A 19,340-nucleotide genomic window follows, 5' to 3' on the forward strand; every position below is an offset into this window, starting at 1 on the left:
CTATCTAACATGACAGTTAAATTGTAAAACCAAGAAGAAGGTATTTCTTACAAGAAGCAACTTTTAACTACTGCAGCCATTTGACAGAAGTATAAGCAAGAAAACTAAAGGGAGCCACGATCTAATTGTTCAGAAATGGATGAGAACCTTCTAGGTAATATTCATACATAAAGACATTTTTTTCTCACCTAAAGTCATGGATGTTTATAAAACCATTCCTAATGTAATCAGAGAAGGTAAAATTTAAACAAATCATGGGCATTTTTTAGGGGGCATTTGTTTTAGGGGAGCTTCATCATCTGGACTTCCAGAATTTCAGGTCCAAGTCCAAAGCCTGTGGTATGTCAATGTTTTTAAAAGCTCATGAATAAATTAAACTCAGTCTCCTTTTGCCCCTCTCCATATCTACTGAATTGCCATTAACTACACGTAATGAAGAACTTAAAAGTCTTTTTACATGAATTAATGACTTAAATTTTATTTTCTGTCTAATATTCCCTGGATGTTTCCTTCATCTCAATTATCAGTTTTTAGCCTTCTATTTTTGTGTGTCTGTTTAATGTTTATCTGATCTGCTCAGCTATAAACTGCAAGAGGGCAGAGCCCAAGTCTGTTTTACCCATCAATGTATTTCCTTACATATGACATTTAGTAGGCACACAATGCATATGTGGTGACCAATTAAATGAAACAATGAATTGAAAAGGTCTATATTTATCATGAGGGCTAATTTTCTCATTTTTGCAAATTAACTTAGTGTGCTTTAATCAAAAATTTACATCTTCCAATCCTTAAAACTTTAACAATGGTAACATTTGTTAAATGTTTTTACCAGAATGGAAAAATTTTTATAAGACATATATAAGGTTTTTTCGTAAGCATTTTGCCACTTATTTAAAAAGTGTCTATTCTTGGAGATTTTAGCTACCAAGCTATTTTCAAGCAAGTCAAATTTTACTTGGCGTGGCCATCCCTGACTTAGGTGCCATTACTTCCTTACACAAGATTGAATTCTTCTGTGAGAAATTTTAACTAAGCACTCATGCAGTGTGATTCTTTACACTGCTCCATGAATTCATGACATGACATGGAGATAAAGAACTGGGACTAGTCTAATGCAGTAAAAATCAAAGGGTTAATTTCTCTTCCCTATGGTTGATGTGATAATACCACAGGATTGTCAACAAGAGACATACATTATCTTACTGTCTGAAAGAAAAGCTAGCATACCCAATAACTAATTTTTAAAAATCACTTTTTTAAAGGTAACATTATAATTTATTGTTCTCCCAAGATGGGCTTTTTAAAAAATATGTTCAGAGATAATTGGTCACTGTTTCATTTTACCCAAAGATGACTAGATTCTGATGCACAGAACTTGTCAGATATCATATATTATTCTTAACAGTCAGAAGAAAGGTAATACATTTAAGAGCAAGAAAATGATCAAAGAAACCAAGATAGAAACCAGAAATTCAAGCCTCTAGAACCTAGAGCACTTTTTTCATACTTCAATTTCTATATCAGAGAAATTGAGATTATTTTTGTTGTCATTTATACTTTGGTGAAAACTTACTCTTTTTCATAAAATATACTCATAAAATATTTTATAGGTGGTAGTCCAATCAATGTATAATACTATCTTCTTTTGAAGTCATTTTTCTGGAGTGAACATTAAGTTTAAGACAAAGAAATAAACATGTTTTTAAATATATATATCCTTTGAATATAAAAACTAAAGCATAGAAAAGCAAGATAACAGCTTATAAGCAGTTCATGTGGAATAACATAACATATATTTTAAAAATAATTTGATGTTCTTCCTGAGCTGGCCACATGAGAGAACCAATGCAGGCAAATAAACCAAAAGAAGTAGGGAAGAATAAAAAAACGCTGTTACTTACTTGGAGTTGAAGAAAGTAAGGCACTCCTAGCCTCAGATTCCGGTGGTAATTTTTTCTGTTTTTTTGACTCACGGATCTTTTCTTCCCCTCGACTGGGTATTGCAGACATTCCCATTGGGTTTTCTCTGCCAACTGAAATTAAGATTTTAAAAGATGCCATCTTTTCAAAATCACTTGTTTCTTCTCAGAATACTCACCATATGTTCAGCTATGCAAGTTTAAGTTTTGTTATTGTTTCCATTTCAATGCCTAGTCAAATCTTTTTACTCTGCATTACACGGTTAACAGAAAATGACTTTTTATTCTCACCAGCAGGCTGTGCATGGATGGTATCCCTATAAAACCTATTCACTGCTTTGTAAATATAAATAATATTTTCACATCACAATATGAGTCAAATGACTTATTCAGGATGTTTTTCTTAGATATTATTTTCTTATAGATTCTACATGGGAACTTCTTTAATAATCTGGTACTTTGCCTTTCTCAAAGGGGGAAACTGACTAAAATGTCATTCAAGCAGAATCTCATGTGGCCTTTCTGAAATATGAGAATCAAAGAAATATACACATATCTAGAAGTAAAGAAAAACATCAGCCACTTTTCTGCCTTTTATTTAGAAGCAAGTTGTTTGGAGTCTTGTTCAGAAATAGAAATTTCCAACTTAGTTGAATAATGACATCAATTTTATAGTATATGCTCAGGAGTGCTATTTATATTTAGGATTTCAAAGTTCAAGTTGTTTGTGTTCATTCTTTAGGATCAGGCATAGGATGGCTATTTACTTTTTAAGGTGGTAATTCAGACTATAAATATTAGGTTTTAGATATCTTGTCAGCAAACAAAAAATTATGTAGATGTCTGATTCTATAATGTATAATAAAAAGTAATAGTAACTACTTATTAACATATTTTTATACAACACAATAGCACGGGATTCAGAACATGCAAGTCACTTTCTGGAAATGTCATCCAGGACGTCCCTATCCTTCTGCACAGAAGAAGGCTGCTGAATTTGCTTTTAGGCCAGCTGAGTCCAAAATCCACCATCTGGGGGATGGACACACTTGAAGCTCTGACTCCAGTGGGGCAAAGGCAATATATGTAACCTAAACATTTGTCATTTGTACCCCTGTATTATGCTGAAATAAAAAAAAATCCAAGTATCAAAGTTGTCATCCAATAATACTCTGAATCTGAGCAACTCTCCCAGTGTGCTCTCTTTGTCTGATTTCACAATTTAAAAGGAATGTGAGTGAGAATGGCCTTTATCAAAAAGTCCCAAAACAATACATGCTGGCATGGATGTGGAGACACAGGAACACTCATACACTGCTGGTGGGACTGAAAACTAGTGCAACCCTTGTGGAAAGCAATATGGAGATACCTTAAACAGATTCAAGCAGACCTATCATTCGATCCAGCAATCCCATTATTGGGCATCTACCCAAAAGAACAAAAGTCATTCTATAAAAAAGACACCTATACCCGAATGTTTATAGCAGCACAATTCACAATTGCAAAGATGTGGAAACAACCCAAATGCCCACCAATTCATGAATTGATTAGTAAAATGTGGTATATGTATACCATGGAGTATTACTCAGCTATAAGAAATAACGGTGATATGGCATCTCTTTTGTTCTCCTGGAGAGTTGGAACCCATTCTATTAAGTGAAATATCCCAAGAATGGAAAAATAAGCACCACATGTACTCACCAGCAAATTGGTTTCCCTGATCATCACCTAAGTGCACATTTGGGAATAACACCAACTGGGCATCAGACAGAGGTAGGGGGTGGGGGGAGGAGATGGGTGTATACCTACTTGATGAGTACGATGCACACTGTCTGGGGAATGGACACGCTTGAAGTTCTGACTCGGGGGGATGGGGGTTGGGGGAGGGGATGGGTGTATACCTACATGATGAGTGCGATGTGCACTGTCTGGGGAATGGACATGCTTGAAGCTCAGACTCAGGGGGATGAGGGAGTATGGGCAATATATATAACCTGAACTTCTGTACCCCCATAATAAGCTGAAATAAAAAATAAATAAATAAATAAATAAAAGGAATGTGAAAATTTATCAATAGCAATGTAAAATAAAACCTGTGATGAAGGTGTGAGAACTAGAATTTGATAATGGAAATATTATCAAAAGGTATATATTACACATATAGCTGGATTTGAATGATTAATTAATCACTTCAGGTAGTATCTCATTATACCAAAAATTTAAGTTGTATAAAGATCAACCAGACTATAAAGGCAATAATTCTACAAAGTTAATTAGCAAAAATCTTTTGTTTAGTTGAATGTCAGCAATTTAAAAAGTAAAATAAGCAAAAACTTATCAAATAGCAATTATTCTAGTGTCAAGTTACTAGTGCATGACTAGTTTAAATCTATATATTTTATTATCTGAGGCATATTTTGTTATATTTTTCTAAATAATATTGTTATATACATAGCCAGGATTTGATGAATTGGATATGTGACAGTATTTCATTTAGATTTTTATGCTTGAATGATCTCAGCAGACTAGAATGAAGCAAAAATAAATTTTCCAAACATATTTTAATACGAACTTCCATAAGACTTGAACCTGAAGGAAATTCCTATTGTAATGAAAATGTAACATCTGAACCATATATTCACTCCCGCATTTTTTCAAGTTAATAATAGCCAGAGTCTCCTGATTTGTATACAGAGTGTGGCTCAAACCATAAAATTGGGCTGGAATTAGAATCAGAATTAGAATAAGAGGAGGCAAATTTCTGTGCATAAGTCTCTGTTAAAATACTTATAAAAACTTGGATATGTTCACTCTTTCCTAGGTGTTCTACAAAAGTAACAGTACACTGAAGTTAATGAAAAGTTACATGTTATATTGATCCAAAGTTCTTTAAACAATACCTAGCAGTGGGTCTTATTACATGGAATTATAAGTGCAAGCTTATTATCTGGAGCAATGGGAATGAACAAAACTTCCAAATAATCCACATTTCCAGATAATCAATGGAGAACATTTACCACAGGCTCAGTGTAATAACTAGTCATGTAAGTCTAAGGTGTCAGATCTTTGCACACTTTCTCCTGTATATAAAGTTCATAGTACTGTGAATATAATTTCATAAAAGATATAAGAGGTTTTGCTGCACAAGCTAGCTAGCATAGCTAAATAGTAGTAGGATAAATGACTTTTATTATAAATTCTCAATATATAATAAATTAAACCAAGTCCTAATCAAACTATAAAGAAATCAAGGTATAGAGAGGTGATTTATTCAAACTGATTAAAAGAGGTGATGAGATAGTATCTCTTACATTCCAAGAATCTATCAACTCTATTTAAATTGTAAAAGATATATCAATAGGTGCTTTTCCTTTCTTTAAGAATCATAACAGCAAATACTTGTGTAGCACTTACTGAGTATCAGACACTCGTCTAAGCACCTTATCTATGTTAAAACTCAGGTAATTCTTACACGACAACTGAGTTAGGCACTCTTGGTCCTCATTTTACAGAAGAGAGGCATGCAGTGCATAAGCTGTGTGAGCATACTGCTGGTAAAAGGCCAAACCAAGACAGTGGCAGTCTGGCTCTCAAAGCCTGTGTACGAATACCTTTCTTGTCTCTCTATCCTGCTTTACTTCTGAGACTCTTACTATTTAGTGGGTGGACCCAGTCAATGAGACTGCCCTCATCCTAGGCTGGACAGAGCTGTTCCCGCCATGCAATCATGTGCTACGTCCAACCAAGCAGTGTTTAGACACTTACTTGAGGTACTAGTGCTTCCACGGGAGCCAGGCCACTCATTCAGGTTGCATCCTAGGGCACAACTGGTACCTTCTCCAAGGGACAGTCTCCGCTGGAGTCTCTTGAAATGCAACCTTACTGTTCTCTTCCTACCACAATCTCTTCCCATTCCCAAGTCCCCTTATTCCTCCATGTACCTCAGGACTTTAACTCTTCTTTTCAGAAAACTATAAGGAAAAGTTTATGCTATTAAAAAAAAAAAGCTATGGAGTTGGGCTGCTCTATCTGTGTACTGGAATACAAACAATTCAAAACTCCCAACCATTTCAAGGGAATTTATTTGTTTATTTATTTATTTAGGTATAGGGAAGATTCTATCTATCATATGTAGATAGTGTAGTTACAAAGATTCTAAAGTGATAAAAATGACTTGGGGAATTACTACAAACTTTTAAATAAACATTCTGTTACTCTTCACAAAACCCTGTAAGAGAGAGTTTTTAACACTCAAATCCCACTGGGATTCTCTTCTTGTGAAAATGGGAAAATACTACTAGAAACTATATTTTGAAGAAATGTTGATGCTTTCATACCCTTCCTCAGAATTCCTAGGATTCATAATGCTCCAATAAAATTTCTAGAGCAATGTCTCCTGTATTCTTGACCTTGCTAAAATAGGAGGTTGAAAAAAGAAGAAAACACAAACAATCCATGCTCTAATAACAGAACTAAATTGTAGGGACTGTAAAGAAGAATGACTTCATTTCCATTGGATCTGTTAGTACTAATACCCAAGCTGACAAACATGGCCTTTTGTTATCTCTCTTATGTCTTGCCACAAATTACTTTTCTTCTTCTTATCTCCTTTTCTAATTATTGCAATCTCTTCTTTTTCCATGGTTTCTTCTCTGCCCCCTTCTTTCCTATTTCTCCTTTCTTCCTGCACTGCTATTTCTCACTTTTCTTCTTCTACTCCACCCCTTATCCTTCTGCTTGATTTCAAGTTATCTGTTTCCCTACAGAGCTCCAGCGGCAGATGGCACACCCATTTTGTTGAGTGGGAGTGCCATTCTGTGCCAGCTTGTGGGAAAACAGAGGGTGGAGGGAGTGGTGGTAAGCATGTCAGTAAATTAAGGTATACTAGCCCAACAATTTGAAAAATTTTAAAAATAGCAACTAAAGGCTGAAACAGAATTGATGCGGATATAGCAAAGAACAGAGCCAGATGTACCATCATGTTAAATCGAGCCAATTAACATTCTTATTTTAAGCTATCTTCTGTAGGATATTATACACACACACACATAAAGCATAGGTGGATTATAATAAGAAAAGAGAAGCTAAATAAAAGTCAGACTAAGAAAATCACCTAGATTTTGGTTAAGCCAAAATTCATGAAACCACATCAGGCAAAAATTAGATAGCAAACTAAACTTCAAGATAACCTAAAAACACAAGAGTTACTTCATTAGCCTTTGAGTTCAAGCAAATACATTTTAAGATTAAAATGCTTAAATAAGCCCCTCAAATCTTCACTTCAATTTGCTAAAGTACCTGAACTTAGATATGAGAGACACCAGTTTTAAGGTTTCCCTGAGACTTTTTTTCCAAATTCTATTTATAATCTAAATCCCATTTGTGTTGATCTTTATTCCATCTCTTTTTATACTGTGAGCATTAAGAATTAATAGCAATGAAGCTCAGAATATATCTAACAGCCTCATCCCTCTCAGTGTATATGGAGATATACTTAGAAAACAAAAAGACTCAAATATATACATTCACACACACAAATGCATACACATACAATTTAAAAAGTTATAAAGGAGCTCGATGTAGCAAAAACTCTGTACCTAACATTAATTATCTGAAAATTTCAGACAAGTGGTCTTCATTATGTTTTTCTTCCATTGCTTCTAGAATTATAACAAACAAAAGAGCCTAACAGCAGGGTTTGCTCAGTAATAATGTGATGAAATTATCAGACACTATACACAAACCAACATAAATCAAATCCAAATCAAAGTATCTCAGAGTAAACATACATTGGATGACTTGTGGATAGAAGCAAACATTCTCATCCTTGGTATAAATCACTGGTTTTGCCTGTCCATCTGATTGAAGTCCAACAAACAACCCTGGGCTCTCCGTAGATTCCAGGCTTATAGATGCATTTTCCAAGTTCTTCTTAATTTTAAAACAACAGTCAGTATCTCCTGTACCCTACAATCAATACAACATGATTTCATAAATGAGAGAAAACACAAAAGGACAGAATTTAAAACCTGTTACTTGTAAGAATTTAAGTTTGCTTAATTTTCAAGTAATCATGATAAATCTAGAATTTTTTTGCATAAGTTGTTCTGTGTGCTTCATCCTGTTCTGTAACATGCAGGGAGAGAGACCACATTATGGGCTGAGGCAAGGACACACAACTTTGGACAAAGTGATCTGAATTACAGAGAAGCTTCAACTAAGGAGAATGTGTGTATGCTGTATTTCATTTCAAAGTTGCTCACCTCTACATGTGAACAAAGAACATTAAAATGTGAAATTTTCCTCTTAGAAAGTACTCTAAAAATGATGGAAAGGTGGGCAGTTCTTATCATAAGTCCACTTATATTTAAATATAAACCAATTTTCTGTGCTATTGTGCATGTTCCAGATTTCATAAATAGCATATACATAAATTACTCAAAGATGATATAGGAAAACATTTAAGAATTGGATGCCTAGCAGTAATCTACATACCCCTCAATCATTTTAACACCTTTCCCTTCTTTAAGGCATTTATAATCTAATATTAGAAAATATTTTACCTTTCACTGCTTTGAAAGTCTCTCTTATATTAATAGAATTTCAGAGTTCTAGTAAATGAGTTTTGTGAGAATAAATTAAAATTTACAATAGCAACTATTATTTTATTTGTAATAGAAAATTATATTCTGATCTCTGCTCAAATATGAGCTTCCTGTTGGTAAGAACCAAGTCTGTCTGTCTGTCTCTTTCATTTTATAAATATAAATTAAGCAATTTCTATCTTCCATTCTTGTTATGGATACAGTAAGATTGTGGTCTTGATTTGTTCATGGCCAAGTATAGAAGATAACCACACAGATAGATAATAATAAGTAGAGGAAGGTGACTGGGGAGGGGAGATAGGACATTTCAGGTAGAGGGACACCATGAACAAAAGCAGGGAGGCAACAGGCAGCATGGTATGTGAATGGACAAGCATCTTAATGTTGCTGAACAACAGAGAGAAGAAGATAAGTGCAGAAAAGTTTGCATGCAGCACAGGGAGTTTTAGCCTTATCTTAGACGACGGGAGCCACTGAAGGATTTTATGGACAGATCTCAAACTGTTTATAGGACATTTCTTGGATGCCCTTCTAATACCTCTCTAAAAGAAAAATCTCATTATTTGCTCAATTGGTGATATACTCCTTTGTAGTTTTCTAACACCTATCAACAGAACCTCAATTTCCTCCTGTTCTTCAAGTATACAGTCTTGGAGCTCCCTATTACTCTTTCTTTTTAATAAACTTTACTTTTTCAAACAGTTTTAGATTTATAAAAAATTGAGAAGATATTAAGACTACAGAGTTCCCATATACCCACACTCATTTTCCCCTATTATTAATATCCTATATTAATTTGATATATGTTACAATTGATGAATCCATGATGATATTTAATACATTATTAACTAATATGTTATTCAAATTTCCTTAATTTTTACCTAATATCCCTTTCCTGCCCAAGATCCTATCCAGGGCTGTACGTTACATTTAGTAGTCATGTCTCTTTAGGCTTCTCTTGGCTGTAACAGTTTTTCACAGATTCTCCTTATTTTTAGTGACCTTGACAGTTTTGATGAGTAATGGTAAAGAATTTTATAGAATGATCCACTATTGGAATTTGTCTTATGTTTTCCTCATGATTAGGCAGGGGTTATGGAATATTGGGAGAAAGACCACAAAGGTAAAGTTCCATATTCATCACATCATAGCAAGCATATATAATTTATAACTGTTGATGTTGGCCTTGATCATCTGGCCAAGCTCTGGACAAGTAGAGCTTGTTAGATTTCTCCATTATAAAGTTACTCTTTTTCCCCTTTCCACACTGTACACTCAGGAAGGAAGTCACTATGCTCAGCCCACACCTAACGAGTAAGAAGTTATGCTGCAACATCCTGAAGGCGAGTATCTTACATAGTGTATTTGGAATTATTCTACACAAAATATTTGTTTCTTCTCTCTCATTTATTTATTCAATCATTTATTTATATCAGTATGAACTTGTGAATAGTTATTTTATACTTTGAGTTATAATATAATACTTCTTTATTTTGTTGCTCCAATTGTTCCAGCTTTGGCCATTGGGAGCTCTTTCACCTGGCTTCTGTGTCTCTGACATACTCCCATTAATGGGAAAGGTGGCAAGAGGGAGAACAGGAAGAGGGGGAGAAGATTTTGGTTTTTCGTTTGTTTGCATTTTTTGTCTGTTTGTTTGGTGCTATCTTAACTTTCTGGCACTACAAGATACTCCAGCTTCATCTTGTATATTTCCTGCCACAGAATCAACTATTTCTCCAAGGAGCCCTGCCTCCTTTTATTGAAGAATAGTATTAGAAACCAAGATCTGGGTACTAGGTCTGTTTCTTGTTAACAGGGTGTGGTTACTTCTAGGCCCTCTTATCTGATGAAGCAAAAATATGTATTTATCCTAATCTACATATATACATATTTGTAAATATTTCTATATGCAACCATCCATATCGATATTAAGCTAAACATGAACTTACACCGATGTCTCCAGTTCTAATGGATTACCATGGATCCATTAGATCATTCTATGAATTATTAAATATTCTGGCTTCTTTTCCTTGCTTATCCATAAACTCTCACTCCAACAATGAGAAATCTGGCTCCCACCATCTGCCATTCACCTACTTGTTTCATTCCAATATATATATATGTAGAGTATCATCAGAATTGTTAACACTTATTGCCATGGGAAACGACTTTATCAACCAGAGTGCAGTTCTTACATGCAATTCCCTTTTGTCTTTAGTCTTATCCATTCCATTCATTTCCAAGGATAATGAGGTCAGCACCTTTTTCCACCATCCCCTTCATAGAAGATCTTTTATACATTTGTATGATGTCTCATCATAATCTACATTCTTTTCTGAGACTTCCAGGCCTTCTAAATGATATTTTTATTTGCATACATTAAGGTTTATTATTCATGCTGTACAGTTCTATAGGTTTTCACCAATGCATAATGTCTTGTATCCACTATTACAGTAGCTTACAGAATAATTTTACTGCCCTAAAGATACCCTATGGTTCACCTATTCATCCTATCCACCCTTCCCTCAAACCCCAAACAGCCACTGATCATTTTACTGTCTCTACAACTTTGCATTTTCCAGAATTCATATAATTGAAATTATATAATATGTATGTGCCTTTTCACACTGGCTTCTTACACTTATCATTTAAGTTTTTTCAATGTTTTTTTCATGGCTTAAATCTCACTTCTTTTATTGCTGAATAATATTTAATTGTATGGATGTACTACAGTTTATTCATTCACCTACTGAAGGACATCTTGGTTGTTTACAGTTTGTGATGATTATGAATAAAGCTGCTATAAACATTCAGTGGGAAGGTTCAATTCTGTGAAAATCATAATATCTGTTTCTACATTCATTGTTTTTGCATAAGGAAATCTAATTGTTCCAGCACCATTTGTTGAAAAGTCTGTCCTTTCTTCATTGCATTGCCTTTGCTCCTTTGTCAAAGATCAGCTGACTATATTTCTGTGCTCTCTATTCTGCTCCATTGGTCTCTGAGTCTTTTCTTTCATCAATACCACATTGCCTTGATTTCTATAGCTTTACCCAATCTTAAAGTTGGGTAATGTCAGTCCTCAAACTTTGTTCTTCTTCAGTATTGTGTTGACTATTCTGAGTCTTTTCCCTTTCCATATAAACTTAGGACTAATTTACTAATATCCACAAAACGGCTTACTGAAATTTTGATTGGGATTATATCGAATATACAGATCAAGCTGCTAAGAACTGACAACCTTGAGTCTTCCTATATCTGCCCATTTATTTAGATCTGGAAGAGGACTGCATTTTTTACAAGTTGGCCACAAAGTTAGGAACCTTGAGAGCAGAATCTATGCAGGAGTCTCAAACCTTATGTTCCCTAAAATATTCAGACTATAATATCAGCCTCATTTGAAATTATATACAACTGGTATGTCCAGGGACAAACAAAATCAGAGACACCCCAGTACAGACCAGTGTGGGTCTGAAGAACAGTATATATCCAGAGGCCTTTTCCATGACTTTGCATACATATGCCAATCAAGAATGACAGAAAGGAGAAAACATCAATAATGATAATAATAATAATAAAATAAATCTTTATTTATTACTGACCTGTAAAGAACTAATCTTTCAACTGGATAGAAACCAAGGTATACAAGCATTATTTTGACTGGGGAAAAAAAGCTATCAATCAAACTAAGAATACTAACACATGCTAGAATTACTAGCATACTATTAGGTAAACTGTGGGCTTTTGAGTCAAACTGCGTTTCATTATGGTAATCTCATATTTATTCTTCCAAACTTTAGGTTCTCCATAAACTAGCCCATTTTCAACAAGGAAACTGGATTTATGAACTATAAGATCATTTCCAACCCACTATTTCTCCAAACTTAGAACAGATACCTTACTGAAAAACCAATGTCATTTTCTACATTAAAGTTTTCAAGCAACTGCCCTGACTCACACAATTGGAAACTCTTTCCCAGACACATCTCTTTCCATACCAACACTGAACTTGGCACTTACCTCTGGCATTGTACTTCACACACTATGGTGTAATTTTCTGTTTACATTGTTCTTTTCCCCTTTAACATTGCAACTTTCCTCAGGGTAGGGAGCATGCCTTACTATATGTACTGTAGCCCTAGAAACAAGAAGTTTCTGCCTTTCAGAAGAAACTCAACAATTGTTTGTTAGCTCTAAAAAATATTGTTGTGGGGTATTTTTTGATAATTTTTAACCCTATAATTTGTTCATGTAATATCCTTCTCTCTCTTCTTTGATAATGAAAAGTAGGATTGTTCCCTCTAAAACTCACCATTCCAGGAAACTTATCCTGACTCACTCACTCTGCTCAAATCAATCTGCCTCTCCTGAGCCTTCACAGAAACAGTTGAACTATAACTTGAATGGGATTACAAATTCACTGTTGTTCACTAAACCACTGTTGTGTGTGTATTTGTTGCCTCCAATAGCAGCTGAAGGAATATTTTTAACCTTCCATTAAGTATAATCAGTATTAAAATGGAAATAAAATTTAATATAGTAAATTTGAAAACAATAAACTTTTAAAGTTTCCTTTATTCCCTCTTTCCTTCCTTCATTTAAAAATCTCTGCTTTTCGCTGGGGGACCACACTCACCCTGCAGGCACTGTGGCCAAGTTGTAAGAGGGCCCCCTCCACTGCCACAGACCTCTACCTGGATGGACCAGGACCTGCCTACAGTTTCTGCAGAGTCACTGCACCAGATAATAGGCATGCAGGGTGGGGACCAGGCTGCAGCTAAAGCCATCCTGAGTTCTCAGGTGCACGGCTCCAGGTTGCCACAGGACTCAACTGACTATGCCTTCACATCACCCTCATCAGGCTGGGGAAGAAGCACACTAACCAGAAGCTCTACTAAGATGTACCCTGTGACTGTAAATCAGTCACCCCTCCACTACAATACAATGGGATCTGAGCAAGGGAATTGACTGGGACACTGCAGACTCTAACCTGTGAGGCTTTAAGCAACTGCTTTGGTGAGTCCTTGGGGGTGCAGGGAGAACTCCATAGTCTTGGGCCACGGGAACAAACCTCTGACCAAGTGCCTTGGCAGCTGTGTCCACCACCTCCTTGGCCCTAACTCTCCCTCCAGGTCCAATCTGCCTGCCACCTGCTCGGCCCTGACCCCACCCTCTAGGTAGGATCAACCCTACCACTCTTATGGCCCCGCTTCTTGTTCTGAGGCCATGATCAGAAATCCTGCTTCTGGCTCCTCCTCAGTCCAGGCTCTGAATTTCTTAAGTGGGAGTCCAAGACTCCATCTCTGTGCCTCCAGAGTTCCCACTAAGCCCTGGACACTGCTCTGAGATTCCAGCACTGCATTAGGACACCAAAACCCCACTACAGAGCCCCCACCATTGCCACAGGGCCAGCAGAACTGCTCCAAAGTTCAATGCCCCCTCAGGGACGGGACCCCCCCCCACCTACCGCAGCCTCAAGCTGACAGTACACTGGGACCTGGGTCAAGAAAATGCCCACAGCTCAGGAACTGAACAAATAGTGACTAGATATCACCCACCTATGACTGTCACATCTGCAGAGAGAGGCCAAGCAGAGCAGTCCCACAACAACAAACTCAGTGAGGGGGATCTTGCCCAGCTACCAACTAAAGCATCCTACAACTATCTGGTGAACAACCCAACACACATCACAAACAGCATCCAATACAGGGTTGAACAGAGGCAATCACAAGCTAGGAGAACAAATCAGCACAGCTGCATTACAGACTTTTAGTGCATGTGCCCCTCTCCCACCATGTCAACATTTTGTAATTGGGAGGGGAAGAGCCATCTAGGGATCTCCCCTCTTCTAATTAAGCTGGAGAGTTTCCAACAAAGAACATGTGCCCTAAAGTATTTATTAGCCCTGAGTCAAGAAAAGAGATTTCAAATGAGAAGAGCCCAGCAAAAGAACCCTAGCAACATGAAAAATCAAAACAGATCAACACCCTCAAGGGATCATAATGGAGCTACAGGAGTGAACTCCAACAAGGAAATTGTCAACATGACACAAATGGAATTCATAATATGGATGGCAAATAAGATAAATGGGATTGAAAATAAACTTGAAAACCAACAAAAAGAAGCCAAAAATATATATATTTCAGGAAATTAATGAAAAAGTCCCTAAAAAGCTGGACAACATAAGGAAGGATATAATAAAACTTAAAGAAATGGGATGGAGCTAAGATGGCAAGTGAGAAAAACTGCCAGCCAGAGTGTGTCTGCAAGAAAGACAGATTTTAGAAGAAAGAAAAAAAATAAACAGGCAGACAAACCCAGATCGGATGAAGGTCAGAAGGAAGAGTGCCTGAAACTACAGCAGACTCCACGGTAAGAAGTTGAGAACTGGAAGGAGAAAGGCCGCAAGAGGCTTGGAGACCAGCGACAAGGGTAAGTGAAGTGGTTAAATTTCCCCTCCCTTCCATCTTGGACTGCTGGTGGACTACTGAGCCGTTGGAGAGACCTGCCAACACCAGCCCAGAGATGACCACTGCCATTGAGCAGTGATCCTCTTGCAGACAGGGTACGAGGCTCCCAGCTCCCTCAAGGCACCTCTTGCCTGCAGACCTGAGCCGACTGGCAGGCACCATATTGCTTCATTCTCCCCTTCCCCTTCCCCACCCCTGGCTGCGAAGAGAGGCAATTTAGTCACCACCCAGAGGGATCTGCAGGGAACAGGACCTTTCCCTTTGGGGCCCTAGAGAGGATTGAGGGGTACTCAGACTGTGAGCTCCCTACCCATCGGTCCTCCCAAGTGCTGCTTGCCTGGTGACTACCAGAGAGTGGGGCAAATTCCAAGGTGGAGAGACATTGATCCAGCTTGGGCCCCCGGTGGGTGACTTGAGACCAGCACTCCTCTCCCGGGCAGGGTCAGGGATTGATCTCCAGGACCCAGGAGACAGGCCTGCAGACCATATCCCATACACCCAGGTCTCAATTGCATTGTTCCAGGACACAGAAGGGATATTTGTGAATGAGCCTACTGAGGTGTGCATGCCTTCAAGGGCAGATCAGCATGCTTGAGGGGCAACCCTCCTTACTTTGGGAAAATTCTTACAGGCATTAGCCTAGAGAAAGAATTGATGAAGAAGACCACAAAGGCAATCACAGCAATAACAAAAATAAATAAATGGGGCCTGATCAAATTAAAAAGCTTCTGCACAGCCCCGGAAGCTATCACAAGAGCAAATAGACATCCTACAGAATGGGAGAAAAACATTCACATATTACACATCCGATAAAGGGCTGATAACTAGAATCTACATAGAACTCAGGAAAATCAACAAGAAAAAAATCAAACAACCCTATCAAAAAGTGGGCAAAAGACATAAACAGAAACTTTTCAAAAGAAGATAGACTAATGGCTAACAAACTTATTAAAAAATGCTCCACATCTCTAATCATCAGAGAAATGCAAATCAAAACCACAATGAGATATCACTTATCTCCAGTGGGAATGGCCTTTATCAAAAAGTCCCAAACAGTAAATGCTGGCATGGATGCAGAGAAATAGGAACACTCATACACTGCTGATGGGACCGTAAACTAGTACAACCTCTGTGGAAAGCAATATGGAGATACCTCAAAGAGATACAGGTAGAACTATCATTTGATCCAGCAATCCCATTACTAGGCATCTACCCAAAAGAACAAAAGAAATTCTATAAAAAAGTCATCTGCACTAGAATGTTTACAGCAGCACAATTCACAATTGCAAAGATGTGGAAAAACCCAAGTGCCCATCAATACATGTGTGGATTAATAAATGTGGTATATGTATACCATAGAGTTCTACTCAGCCACAAAAAACAATGGTGATATAGCACCTCTTGTATTATCCTGGATAGAGCTGAAGCCCATTCTACTAAGTGAGTATCCCAAGAATGGAAAAGCAAGCACCGCATGCACTCACAATCAAATTGGTATTAACTGATCAATACCTAAGCACATATATAGTAATAATATTCATCAGGTGTCAGGCAGATGGGAGGGGGGAGGAGGGGATGCATTTATACACACATAATGGGTGGGGTGCACATCATCTGAGGGATGGACACACTTGAAGCTCTGACTCGGGTGGGGCAAGGGCAATATATGTAACCTAAACATTTGTACCCCCGTAGTATGCTGATTAAAAAAAAATTAAAAAACATAAACAAGCACACTTATGGCAAAAAAGAATTAAAGAAATGTATCCCTGGGGGAAAAGAAGAAATTGCTAAAAGCATGGAAAATCTAATCATGGGACTTACTGTGGAAAACTTCCTTGGTATCGCCAGAGATACAGGCATCTAGATACACGATAGTCATTAAACACCAAGAAGATACGTAGCAAATAGGATATTTCCAATACAGTAATGAACCTGGTCAAAGTCAAAATGAAGGAGAAAATTCTACAAGCAGCAAGACGTAAGCAACAACTGACCTACAAGAGAAAACCCATCAGGCTAATAGCAGAATTCTCAGTGGAAAGGTTACAAGCCAAAAAGGAGTGAGACCCCATCTACAATCTTCTCAAACAGAACAACTGCTAGACTAGAACTGCTAGAGTTTCACGATTTATGTGGACAAACAAACAAACACTATGGGAATTTGTCATTACCAGACCTGCCCTGCAGGAAATACTCAGAACTGCATTATATTCAAATGAGAACAATACATATCCACCAGTGTAAAACTACCCAAAAAACTAAAGCTTATAACTCCTATAAAACAATACCATAGTAGAAAAACAAAGCAATAAAGTATTACCCAACATGATGAACAGAATAGCATCTTACATATCAATTCTATCCCTTAACATTAATGGCTTAAATGCACCACTCAAAAGGCATAGACTGGCTGAGTGGATGAAAAATATATAACCCAAGTATCTTCTGTCTCCAGGATACACATCTTAACCTCAAAGACACACACAGTCTCAATGTGAAAGGATGGAAGAAAATATTCAATGCAAACAGAAGCCAAAAGAAAGCAGGTGTAGCCATTCTCATATCAAATAAAATTGACTTTAAATCAACAACAGTAGAGAAAGAGAAAGATGGTTATTGTATAACGGTAAAGGTAGCAATTGAACAAGAAGACATAACAATCCTAAGTATTTATACACCTAACACAGGAACTCCCAGATACATAAAACAAGTTCTACTAGAGCTAAGTAAGGAAATTAATAATAGCATCATAATTGCCAGGGACTTCAACACCCTACTATCAGAACTGGAAAGATCATCAAAGCAGAAAATAAATAATGAAACGCTGGACTTAATTGGGACCCTAGAACAAATGGACCTAACAGATACTGACAGAACATTCTACTAAAAAACTACTGAATATACATTCCTCTCATCAGCCATAGGACATTCTCCAAGACTGATCATATCTTAGGCCACAAAACATGTCTCAACAAATTTAAGAAAAGTAAAATTATACCATGTATCTTCTCAGACCATAGTGGATTAAAACTAGAAATAAATTCCAAGAGTGACAATTCTAAAATCATGAAAATTAAATAACCTGCTACTGAATGATTACTGGGTCAACAGACGAAATCAAAAGATTCCTTGAACTGAATTACAAATTCTACCATACCTACAAAGAAAAACCGGTATCCATAGTGCAAAAATTATTCCATTAACATTGAAAAGGAGGGAATCCTCCCCAACTCATTCTTCAGAGTCAGTGTCACCTTGAAACCAAAGCCAGGAAAGAACACAACAAATAAAGAAAACTATAGACCAACATCGCTTATGAATATAGATGCAAAAATCCTCAGGAAAATATTACCAAACTGAATCAACAATATATCAAAATAATAATCCACCATAACCAAGTGGCTTCTCCTTTTAGGGATGCAAGGATGGGTCAACACATATAAATCAATAAATATGACTCAGCACATAAACAGATGCAAAACCAATGACCATATTATCATCTCAATAGATGCAGAAAAAGCATTCAGCAAAATTCAGCATCTTTTCATGTTAAAACCCTTCAACAGATTAGGCATAGAAGGAACATATCTCACAATTATAAAAGCCATATATGACAAATACACAGCCGATATCATACTTAATGGGGAAAAGGTGAAAGCATTCCCACTAAGAGCTGGGACAAGACAAGAATGGACACTGTTACCACTCCTATTCAACAGTGTTGGAAGTCCTAGCCATAGCAATCAGGCAAGAGAAGAAAATAAAGGGTTTCCAAATCAGGAAAGAGGAGGTCAAACTATCACTTTTTATTGACAATATGATCTTATATCTGTTATAGAAAACCCCAAAGACTCCACCAAGAGATTCCTGGAATTGATAAATAAATTCAGCAACATCTCAGGATATAAATTAATGTACACAAATCAGTAGCACTGCTATATACCAATAACAGTCAAGTTGAGAGTCAAATCAAAGACTCAATACTATTCATAATAGGTACAAAAAAAATCAAATACCTAGGAATATACTTAACTAAAGAGGTAAAAATCTCCACAAGGAGAACTATGAAATACTGAGGAAAGAAATTGTAGATGACACAAAAAAATGTAGAAACATATCCTGCTCATGGATCAGTAGAATTAACATTGCTAAATGTCCATACTACCCAAAGTGATTTACAGATTCAATGCAATCACCATCAAAATACCAATAGCACATTTCACAGACCTAGAAAAAAAATACTTCGGTGCTTCACTTAGAAACAGAAAAGAGCCCAAATAGCCAAAGCAACCCTAAGTAAAAAGTAAAAGAAAAAAATTCTGGAGGCATCACATTACCAG

General features: G+C 36.8%; 1 protein-coding gene across 1 annotated transcript in view; it reads right to left on the minus strand.

Annotated features, from left to right (window-relative positions):
- RP1 (RP1 axonemal microtubule associated) overlaps window positions 1-19,340 on the minus strand; it is a 310,551-nt gene that overhangs the window by 151,783 nt on the left and 139,428 nt on the right. Inside the window, exons 16-17 of the mRNA XM_045560987.1 lie at window positions 7,712-7,889; window positions 1,905-2,036 (exon numbers count right to left, since the gene is read on the minus strand). Of these exons, the coding sequence (XP_045416943.1) occupies window positions 1,905-2,036; window positions 7,712-7,889 (310 nt within the window). The remainder of the gene's footprint in view (window positions 1-1,904; window positions 2,037-7,711; window positions 7,890-19,340) is intronic.

The sequence above is a fragment of the Lemur catta genome, chromosome 9 (genome assembly GCF_020740605.2).
Source record: "Lemur catta isolate mLemCat1 chromosome 9, mLemCat1.pri, whole genome shotgun sequence".
Lineage (NCBI taxonomy): Eukaryota > Metazoa > Chordata > Mammalia > Primates > Lemuridae > Lemur > Lemur catta.